Genomic DNA, 12,113 nt, shown 5'->3' on the forward strand with positions numbered 1-12,113 from the left:
GATTTGGCCGTTTCTAGCCCAGGTTAGATAAAAATAGCTAGCACATTGTTCATTTTGCTAATTTCCAAGAATCTTAGGGCATCTTGAAACGATGATGAGTCTAGTGGATAAATATAGCTGAGACACGCCAGTTGAGTTGGATGGTTTTCGATAACTTAGTCATCTTGAGCACAAACCTTAAAAAAAAACTAGCAAACCCAACTACCGTGCCATGTAGTTTAAACAAGCCAACTTAAACAACGCTACAACGAGGGACCATAACTGGTGGAAAGAGTGCCTAGAATCCTTCTTAAGGACATTTTACAAAAATAAGTGGTGATTCTATCTCATGTGGTGCTTGTTTGTACACATGCCATTATCGACAATGCAGTTCTTCTGATGGACATTATGCATGTGGCATTGTACCAGGTGGTCGTTCAGACCAACATGACCAATTTGATGCATCTATGTTTTTGTAGTTTATTGTGCTGTATTTCATCATTATTCATTCATATAATGTGATCAACTACTAGGGGTGTGATTTTTTATGTATATGGTTGCACATATTTATGGCTCCTCTCTAAAATAAATAAAGATTTTATCTTTATATCAAAGTTAATGTGATAGTTAGGCATGGATAGAGTAGCTAATGTAGTAAGGTCTTTCACAATGGGGAGTTTCTTAGCATGCTTTCATATGAACAACTAAAACTTCAGAGACTACTACTCCAATGCACTATCTCTTAGGTGTTGTCTCTAATGATTTTGGTGATACGTAGACATGTGATTGGATTACCTTTTTTTTTTTGCCTATGGCTTTGTGCAAATGTTGTATCTTAGCTAAAATATAACACCACTATCTTCGATCATTTAATATAGTGTTACATAAGCAAAATGCCTAAGATACAACACTAAGAAACCTCCATTGTGAAGGCCTAATATGCACCTACATGCAATACCACATAGGCATTAAGATGATATGTCATGCCACTAAATGAGGAGAGATATGATTGTGGTAACTAATGTAGCTATGTTATCATAACCTCACACTTTTCCAAGACAAGATGAGCCTACATCATACGACCTCCATTCCAAAGCTTAAGGTTTTTTTTTAAAATCAAACCAAATAAAGTTTAACCAAATTTTTATAGGAATCTATCAACAAATATATTATTGTGCATACACCATATAAAAATATATTTCATTATCTATCTAATGATATTGGATTTTGGTAAAAACTTAGTCAAATTTGACATAATTTGACTTTTAAAAAATAAGATAAGCCTTAAGCTTTGGGACGAAATTAGTAATAAATATGAGTTTGCGTGATACCATAAATATGTTACTCCTCACTATAAAAATAGTAACGTAGTAGATTAGTAACATGTTACTACTCTATGTTATGGGCGTACCCAGCGGGTGAGCCGGGGAGGCCGTGGCACACCCAGAAATTTTGAAGTTTCTCTACCTACTACTATACTATTCAGAGTACAGAAGCTGAGAAACCAAAATATGCCCTACGAGGCGAGCGAACGAGCCAGTCCTATCTATAACTCAGTCGCATCGCAACCCAGCTGGCCAGCTCTAGCGTCCGCCGGCGCCGGCCGCACTCGCTCGTCCCTGCCTCCCTCACCGGCCTCCCCTGCCTTCCATCGCTAGCCTCTCCCTGTCCCCCTCACGCTAGCAGCCATCGGATCAAGCTGGACCAGTCCATAGCTAGCCAGAGCCGGTAAATCTCTATTTTATAAAATGCTCATGCTAGCATACGCATGCCTGTAGATGTCATCCTGAAGGAGAGTACAGAAAAGACATGGCTCCTCTTCATTAAATTGTATAATCAAACCTTTAAAACCATAAATAGAGCTATGCCTAATTTACTACAGAATGACCTCTTCGATGAGAGGATGGTGCAGTCCATACCCTAAGAAAATGCTATGGAGCTGAATGAATTCAATTTTCTTTTAATTATAGAAATCCTTGTAGGTGAGGATAAGTCTAGGCGTGAGCTACAGTTTCAGAATACACTTCATTCACTTCATTGAGTATTTGAATACACACACACACACACACACACACATCCAGCATCTTATTTCGAATTTAATGGGATGCCATTGAATTTTATTTCTGTAGCACCCCAAATCGTAATAATTTGTTTCTGTAACATATGAAGATAGAAAATAAAGTTCACAACTGGCCTTTTTCGAAGATAGTTACCATGTGGTAATAGTGTTGTGGGCATTTCAGTCATGGTAATTAATATAAGAAACTCATGTATTTTTACTGAAATGCTCAAACACAACTAGGGTATTTTCTATTCTTGGTCTCTTATTTTATTCGTTATTGTTCATCAATATGTATTATGTGGCAAGCACATGCTCCTTGCTAGTATATTACTCAGTATTAGTTTAGCAAAATTTTATCGCACAAGGGCTAGTGCTAAAAAAAACTGGAGTGTGCTCACCCTCCAATTTTTTTCTGCGTCCGCCACTGCTCTATGTTACTTCTCACTATAACTAGTCTTAATTATCAACTTCATTGTCTTAATGACTTATTATTAAGCACGTGTCAATCAACCCAGCAATTTGATGACATGCTTCATTGAAAAATTTCATGTACTTTACAATATTCTACTAGGATATGCCTACTAATACATTAGAAATCTCAGTTAAGATGTTCTTCTAGATTGTACGCTTGCGTGCCCCTCCGAAGCCAGTTAATGATGATAAAATGTGTGTGTTCACATATAAACCATATATATACACTGTATAGTTCATGGAAATTCAGAACCAATATGTTAGACATGTGATTTGTTCTATTTTTCTCATATTTAAAATACTACATTTAACTAGATCTTTATATATATGGAGCAATGACTCGAACGCAAAAAAGTACTGCTTAAAATTAATACGCTATAAAATACGTTTACATTTAAGAGTTATGTCCCAAAAATTAAATAATATTATTTTTATATAGTCAAGGTCGTTGGTAGAAAAAAATTATGAAGAAGTATACAAGTTCACTATAAATACATACTACTAGTAGGTCTTCGCACGACAAACATGCTCCACCTGAGTCTGTAGAGTTATTGACAGTTAGACATGTAAAGTACTCAAAAATTGTATGAGTTGCAGAGATTGTTTTAGTGAACAAACCATTATGATAAGTTTTATACTACACTTTACAACAAATGTATTTCATTATTCGTATACTTTCTAACTCTTAACTTATATGTAGCGACCTTCAAATCTCGTTGAAAAATAGATATTTTCCTGAAAGACTTCTACATCAAGTTCCTTCCTGGTGCTACTCCCAAGCTAAAAGTTTTGATGACTAAGGGTAACAATGTATTTTCAATTGTCATTAATAGAAATACTCTATACTATAGATATTGGCACCCGTTCAAGTTATTTAGATAAGATGTTGTGTATAGTTACTTGGTGAGTGAGATGGTTGTGTGCATGTAACACTTGGCAGCTTATATAGCATGTATTGCTTGTAGCATGTTGATTAGGCATACATGCCCTCATGGTGCATTAAGTATAATAAATTGATATTTTTCCAGGCGTATATACTGCACCAACTATATGAGAAACATGTGTCTTGACTCGATGAAGAATATACGTGGTGAGATCGATTGGATTATTCTCTGGTTAATATGTGCAGCTGATGGTGTTCGAGAAGGTGGGCGGCATGCCATCTATCGCGTCATCGGCAATGGGTCTCGGCGGCGTGGTGCATTAGGTCTCGACGGCATATGCATATTGATGGGCGAGTGTAGGGCGGATGCATTGCTTGGTGTTGTGGCGGCGTTGGCAATAGGCTTGGCATGAGTCTCAGATCTCTTCCCTGAAGATGGACCATCGGTTGATGGAGGTGATAGCTTCTGAAATGAGTGCATGAGATGCTTAATTGTCGAGGGTCTGCTAGACCGGACAAGAGCTCATGTTTCCGCCATAGGGTGACTTGGTGATGCCTCGGTATTGTTTTTAGTGCACAAGGTCCTAACAATATGTTTCTTCATCCATTGGTTTGTAGATGTTGAGTGGTGGATTTAGGTTTTATGATGTATCCTCTTGATAAATCTTTGTTGAATAAATTCGGAATAAAAGATTATAAATCTATTGGATGCAAAAGGTCGGGGGCTCATCCTCCATTTCAAATTTTCTTATGCCAGTGCCATCTATGTCAAACCAACGATATTTAGCGTCCAATTCATTGAGTCGTTGTGTACTTTCATTGTCAGTGCAGTCGATGCGGCGCCACACCTGACACCCCTAAGCACATCGAAGCCAAAAAGACGTGAACTGGTTTGCAATGATTGAGAAAATCATATGGCTGTAAACGTAAAATTTACAAGACTCGTCTCGCTCTCCTCTATGGCATGCATGTCACGTGTGAGGCTTGACAAGTTGGCATGTCATGTTGGGTGAACAACTTGATGATTGATCGTTTGTTTCAAGTTTGGGAATTACAATGCACATACATGGCAAGTTTTTTTTCAACATACTGAAAGCATTTTACTCCCTCCGTTTACATTAGTTATCACAACTTTGATCAGATTTTATATTGGTAGGCATGTACTTCCTTCGTTTAAAAATGTAAGATGTTTTATCGTGCTTCTAAAGTAAACTAGATACAACCTAAAATGTGAATCTACATATTAAAAATAGATTAGATACAAAGAAAAGTGGGTGAATCAAACAAAAAATGCTTCAACATCTTACATTTTCAAACGGAGGGAGTACATCTTAGTGTGCGCTCATTTATAAAACAAAATGCGCTAACTAATTAAGAACGAGAGATCCTCCGTAGTATACTTTATTCGGATTTAGATAGAGTTTTGTGGAAAATTATGTAGAGGCCAGATTGGTTGAATTTATAATGTTTGGATCTAATTTTGTTCAAACAAAATCTTACTTTGATTTGCTACTGTACTTGCTCAGACCAAACCGGGGCCCTATTTTGAGCTGAACCCGTCTATCCAGCCGCGCGCCTCTTCTCCTCTCGAATCGCCTCTGAACATGATAAGAACCTTCCAGAACCTTCTGCAACCACCCCGCCTACCCCACCGCGCTTCTACTTCTCTCTGCCGATTCTGCACCCGCGCTTCGGCCCCGCCGTCGCCCGCCGTCGCCGGCGACATCTTCCACTGGAACTCCGCCATCACCGCGCACCTCCGCGCCGGCAGGGTGGCCGCCGCGCGCCGCCTGTTCGACGAAATGCCGGAGCGGAACGTGTTCACGTGGAACTGCATGATCTCCGGCCTCGTGACGAACCGGATGCTCGCGGACGCGCGGAGGGCGTTCGACGCGATGCCCGCGAGGAACTCCGTCTCCTGGGCGGCGCTCCTGACGGGGTACGCGCGGCACGGGAGGGTCGCCGAGGCCAGGGAGCTCTTCGACCGGATGCCGGACCGCAACGTGGTGTCCTGGAACGCGATGATGTCGGGGTACGTGCGCAACGGGATGGTCGAGCGAGCGCGCGAGCTGTTCGACGCGATGCCGTCCAGGAACGACGTCTCGTGGCTGACTATGGTCTCCGGTTATATCAGGAGGCGGCGTGTCCGCGAGGCGAGGGAGCTCTTTGACCGCGCGCCTTCCCCGTCGACTTCTGTGTGCAACGCTTTGCTGTCGGGATACGTCACGCTTGGTCGCATGAAGGACGCGGAGGAGCTGTTTGGTCGGATGCAGAGGCGGGACCCTGTCTCATGGAATGTTATGATCACCGGCCATGCCCGGGCTGGGAGGATGCAGGTTGCGCAGAGACTCTTCTATGAGATGCCGCAGAAGGACACCATATCTTGGACCGCCGTTATGCGCGGGTACCTGCAGAATGGAGACGTCGACGCTTCATGGAAGGTGTTCCAGGAAATGCCTGATCGGGATGCTGTTGCTTGGAACACGATGATCGGTGGTTTTGTGCAGAGCGAGAGGGTGGATGAGGCCTTGAGATTGTTTGCTGAGATGCCAGATAGGGATCTGGTATCCTGGAATACAATCTTGCAAGGCTATGTTCAAAATGGAGACATGGATAGTGCAAACACTTGGTTTAGGAGAATGCCAGAGAAAGATGAAACCTCGTGGAACACATTGATTTCCGGGTACAAAGATGAAGGAGCACTAGCTTTGCTGTCAGAAATGATCAGAGGAGGACTTAGGCCGGACCAAGCCACTTTGAGCGTCGTCATTTCTATCTGTGCCTCACTTGTTGCACTCGGATGTGGAAAAATGGTGCATCTCCGTGCAGTCAAAACTGGCTTTGAGCACGATGCTTTGGTGATGAGCTCACTTATATCTATGTACTCCAAGTGCGGTCTAATTGCTGAAGCTTCCCAAGTTTTCGATGCGATGGTGCAGCGAGATACAGTGACATGGAATGCCATGATTGCGATGTATGCTTATCATGGTATGGCTGCTGAAGCTCTGAAACTCTTTCACAGGATGACTGAAGATGGGTTTCGTCCGGACCATGCAACATTTCTAAGTGTATTGTCTGCTTGTGCACACAAAGGCTATTTATATGAAGGTTGCTGCTATTTTAAAAGTATGCAAGAAGATTGGAACTTGATTCCGAGATCTGATCACTATTCCTGTATGGTTGATCTCCTAGGAAGATCGGGTTTTACACAGCAGGCTTATGCCTTCACAAGAACGATCCCCTCGGACCTTCAAGTAAATGCGTGGGAGACACTGTTTAGCGCATGCAATGCTCATGGGGATGTCCAGCTTGGAGAAGTCATTGCAAATAATGTCCTTCAGGCGCAACCTTCTGATGGAGGAATGTATACACTATTGTCAAACTTATATGCTGCAAAAGAGATGTGGAGCAGTGCCGCCACTGTTAGAGGATTCATGAAAGAGCAGGGGTTAAAGAAGGAGACTGGGTGTAGTTGGGTTGAGCGGAAGGGAGAGGTTGCTTCCTTCTCATCACATGACAAAACACATCCCCTGATTGATCAGATATGCCAAGAGGTTGATAATCTTTCGGTCATGATAGAAGAGGCTATGTGATAAGGTTTATAAAATGGAACCCTGACAGTCCGTGAGATCATTTGATGACCCTTTTGGCTCCAAAGTCCAAACACTGATTTGTTTGTCAGGGGCCTGGGCCCAAATGAAAAGTTCTTGAAAGGTTAGTCCGGTGTTTGTGTTCAATTCTTTAGTGACAACCTGTCTAAGATGATAATCAAGAAGTTGAAAAGAAGACTGCTGTCTCATCCTCTGAAACCTCCTTGACCATGCTAAAAGAGGTGAGGTACTGGAATCATGAGCTCTGCATTAGTGGTATCCTTTAAATTTCATTCACACATTCATTTCTCAGCCAAGACTACATCAGCCCACTATTGAAATATATATTATATATATATATATCAATATTTTAGAATAAATTAGATTGGAAAAGTCTACGTCTTATCTTAGCTAATAGCAGCATATGCACACAACATGTAGCTGTCATGACAGGTGCGATATTTTCCCATCACAGCAATTGGAGACCACACAGTAAAGGCCCTACCAAACAGACTGGCACTCCAATAGCTATTCCCGTCCACTACCACACACTGATGCTCTCTCTCCCCTGCCCCCTCCCCTCCCCCTCTGGCCCTCTGTCCTAACCACCGGCCCCCAGGCTTCAATGGCCATGGCAACCAGTTATTCAATCTCCAACCCACCACTTACCTTCAAAACTTCTCATCTTAATAAACAAGTACACCGTTCTAAACAAGATATCTCATCTTTTATTCCTTTCTTTCCCTATAAACTTGAGCTTTCTGTTCATGCAGTTTCTTCGTTTTGTGAAGGTTCCAAATTGGAGACTTCCTACAATCAGAAGTGGCAATGGCAGTGGGGGTATGCTCACTATGCAAAGGAGGAGTTTAAGAACTTGTTTCCATGTCTGTGCTGTCACTGGGGACCAGAGCACCAGCAATGCCTTGAGCGCAAAATTCCCAAGCGATTACACAGAACTTATAATGCAGGTAATTCCTGTGAAAACTTGTTCATTGACAACTGGTGCTCCTACAATGTGCTGGGGCCTTTGATGTTGTGCCAGTTTTACATTATGATATTAGTCTCTTCGCTTAATATGAGCCAATCATCTCATTGTGTGCAGCTGCCTGTACTTGAGGTGAACTTGCACCTGAACTGATCAAATGCCAAGTCCTTTGTCTATCAGGCAGTTGTGGAATGTCTGAATACTAGTTATATCATTTGCATTTCAGATTCCCAGTTACATTTCTGAGATATTTTCTTGTAAAATATTCTGTTGGTCTCTTTTGCTCTAATGAAATTGACCTAGACAAGCAAGACTGTGGTCTATGCATTGGCATGCATGCTACACATTCAATTAGTCTTCCTTCACAATTAGGTGGGAAAACAGATGCACATTTGGTGCAGATATTTTTACATCTGTCTCTCCATGCTGCAAAGTTATTGTTGCAGACAGCTCTTGTAAGAGTTAACACATGACGGGTTGGTTGGAGTTCCATGCCCAGCAACTCAGCATTACTATATCTGGAAACTGTAGTTTGGATGGAATCCCTGAACATCCCGAATTGGTAATACAATTTGTATTAACCATGTCGGCAGCATCTCCCCTGACATGCTTATGTGGCTGAGAAGCCCAGCATAGTGAATTCTACCTTTGCTGACTAACAATGTAATCATTTGTTTCTACTGTAACTTTTGTATTAACCATGTCGGCAGCATCTCCCCTGACATGCTTATGTGCTGTTGTTTACTATGAAAGAAATTGTGCGTGCGATGTAAGGACTAATGGGTATACATTTAGTGATTGCAGGCTAAAGAAGCTACAGAATCAGCTTTTAAGGATGGAAAACAGCTATTGGTTAGTGACTGGAGCGTCAATCTTATGACTTAGTTGTATTTCATTTTCTTCCTCTTGTGTCAAGAATTTTCTATGTCTTATGACAGGAGATAGAGTTTCCTACAGCAGGACTACAATCTGTTCCAGGTTCACAAAGATGAGCTTTTGTATACTTGACTTACTATAAGTAAATTGTCAGGTGAAAAAGGTCCAATTTGTTTTTGTTCAGGTGACGGCGAAGGAGGAATTGAGATGACAGGAAGCATGCTTCTCATTAGAGAATTTTGTGATCGTTTTGTACCTGCCGAGAAAGCGACCCGGACCAGAATTGTACGTCTTTCTGGGCATTCCTTTATTTATATATATTCTAGTTATATGAATGGATTTTGACCTCTGAAATAGCAAGAAAATCTTATGCTATGGTAAGCTTTGGTGAGTACTCCAAGTGATTTAAGTATTTGAATTGTAACTAACTTCAAATAGGTGTACTTGTACTGTACTCAAGTTTCTATTAACCAGATTCTTTACTGTCTTAACATGGTCCAGTTCTTCCCTGAGGCAAATGAGGTTACTTTTGCAAGACAGTCAGCCTTTGAAGGCTGCTCATTAAAATTGGATTATCTAACAAAACCATCATTATTTGAAGATTTTGGTTTTACAACAAAGGTCAAAATGGCAGACCGCGTGCAGCCCAACGATGAGACATTTCTTGTGGCTTATCCCTATTTCAATGTCAATGGTGTGTTTTTCTGGTGTTTCAAGTTTGAGCTATCCTTCCCTTATTGTACTGTTTTGCTGCTCTAGTAATCTGCCAACAATAATGGTCTGTAGAGATGCTTGTGGTGGAGGAGCTTTACAACGAAGCAGTTCTTAATACAGAACGGAAATTGATTATCTTCAATGGAGAACTAGATCGGATAAGAAGTGGATGTATCCTTATAGAGCCCATGATCAATTGGTAACATGAACAGGGAGCTAGAAACCCTTATTTGTGATTCCATGTTTGTAGATTTGACTTCCTTAACAAGCAAAGATTACCCGCCCTTTTTCTACCCAAAGCTAGCGGAACTTTCCAAGACATTTCTTCCGAAACTGGAGACAGTTTACTATATTCACAATTTTAAGGGATCCAAAGGAGGAGCACTTTTCAGGTTTGCATTATTGTCCTGTGGATATGTTATGCCTTCCCTAATGCATAGGTCCATGTGTACACACATGAACAATTTTGACATAGTTGTATTGAGATATATCAAATATTTCTGGACATAAGTTTGTTAACATCATTGCACTGTTGAAGTCTCGATTCTTGTAGTACTAAAACTCTTAATATTAAAATATAGTTTGTAGACCAATCCTACTTCTCAATCGTTTCAGCTGTCCTGTATGCACATGTTATGACTCTAGTTCTCCTCCTATTGATATGGTAGTCTGATCAACACAATCCATGGGTTAATATGGAAGCTTACATGTGCCTACCAATAAGTTCTTATCTTTATGGCAGGTGTTACCCTGGCCCTTGGAAGGTGCTAAGAAAACTAGGCGGCAGTTTCATTTGTTTGCATGAACAGGAGGAGATGCCTTCGCTGAAAGAAGTGGCCCTCGACATACTTCCTTCTGCCTAGAAGTTTCAATGCTTGAAGCTTTCTTAAATCATCTCTAGAGTTCTTCCCTCGATGTATATGCTCACAAGGTTGCTGACGATCCTGTGGCGAAGGGCATTGAATTAAGGTAGAAATGAGTATTGGATCGCTCAAATATATATCTTCAGGCAGGCCAGCCAGTCATATCTTGGAAGATTACCTATAACCGGTTGCGCCCACCTGTAATTAAGAAAAAAAGAGCTCATCATCATATAGAGTTTAAACTTCACCGCAAAAAATAGAGCCTAAACTTGGTATTTTCTGGTTATTTTAGCATCACGTGAGTTAGCTCGGTGACTTCCTCAGTCCAGAAGAAGCAGAAGGTGTTGTAAATTCCCGGTGGTTTCCAAGCCTAAGCTCAAAGGTGGGGAAACCAAAACATGAGCTGAGTAATGTGATAGTGACAAGGTCGGTGCAAAGAAATGTGTTTTGCCATGCATGTGGGGTTGTGTTGCGATCCATAATAAGTGGCAATGGTTTAGTTCAAATTAAACTGATTTAAACTAAACCTCCAATAATTATTATAGATCAGAAAGTAGCATTTTAATTTGAACTAAACCTCCAACAATTATTATAGATCAGAGAGTAACATATTCTCCTATTTCTAGCTGGGCCTGTGAATAGTTCAAGTCTTCAAGCCGTTATATTTACAGACGTGAATTTCTTGCACATGGATGCTATGCACCCCATGAACCCCTAATTTCGTGGTGATTTCAAATATTTTAAAAAATTGAATCCTCCTGAAAACAAAAGATGATCAAGTATTGTACTCATATAAAAATGTTTTGGCTCGAAATAATTTCCATCGTATCATGGGTAAAAAAGACAAGTTTATGACGAAATAATTTCCATGGTATCATAGGTAAAAAAGATGTGGTGACCCGGCATACCACTGCATGGTGTAGTATGCAAGTCTGACATAACACCAATGAAACACCGTTCCACTAGTATTACATCGCTCAGAGTGGTACAACAGAAACATATGCGGGTCCAAGGCATGTCTATAGAATTACATACAGACTCTTTACAATAGATCATCACAGCCTCCTACTTTACAATGAGGTAAAACTGCAAATAAATTCCAGAAGAACGACTCGTGGTCTAATCCTAACACGAACTCTACTTATAGAGTATTTAACTAGCTACAGAGGCTATGAATAGATTCTAGCTAAATAGGAGCTAGGTTTAGGAAACTAGTTCCTTTCTATTGCTAAGCTATGTTTTATACTTGTTGGATGTGGTGTTTGACTCTTCTGACAGTTTCCTGTCCCTTGAAGTAGTTGTTGACTCCTCGGTCTTCGAGTTGCACTGTAGATCCTCCATCGTGGCCTCCATATCTAAGCGGGGATTTAAGAGTGGGATGAGTACGAGCGTACTCAACAAGTTCATTATAGGAAAGAGGTGTTTAATGCACTAGCTACGGCATTAGACCGGAAAGTCTAATACCAATGCAGGTTTTCATAATCATTTCTTCAAGAGGTTGCTTTTATTCAAAAGAACTATGTCCGTCGGCCTTCACCGGTTTACTAGAACTTCATGGAGCTCCTTTCCGGCAGCGTTCGCGAGTTCCATATCCCGGAACGAGGAGTGACGGGTCACGGTTCTTTACACTCTGCAGAGGTGTGTTGCTTTACCCATAAGAGATCTTAACCTTGGTGCCAACCGAGCCGCG

General features: G+C 41.2%; 1 protein-coding gene across 1 annotated transcript; it reads left to right on the forward strand.

Moving 5' to 3' along the window:
* The first annotated feature begins 7,540 nt into the window (after positions 1 to 7,540).
* Positions 7,541 to 10,880, forward strand: LOC124691377 (protein LPA3-like). The gene is made up of 9 exons (XM_047224659.1): positions 7,541 to 7,682; positions 7,777 to 7,953; positions 8,775 to 8,822; positions 8,909 to 8,948; positions 9,031 to 9,131; positions 9,348 to 9,540; positions 9,633 to 9,731; positions 9,835 to 9,952; positions 10,303 to 10,880. The coding sequence occupies exons 1-9, from the start codon at positions 7,611 to 7,613 to the stop codon at positions 10,421 to 10,423; spliced, it is 969 nt and encodes a 322-aa protein (XP_047080615.1). The 5' UTR covers positions 7,541 to 7,610; the 3' UTR covers positions 10,424 to 10,880.
* The last annotated feature ends 1,233 nt before the right edge of the window (positions 10,881 to 12,113 follow it).

This window comes from Lolium rigidum, chromosome 2 (genome assembly GCF_022539505.1).
Source record: "Lolium rigidum isolate FL_2022 chromosome 2, APGP_CSIRO_Lrig_0.1, whole genome shotgun sequence".
Lineage (NCBI taxonomy): Eukaryota > Viridiplantae > Streptophyta > Magnoliopsida > Poales > Poaceae > Lolium > Lolium rigidum.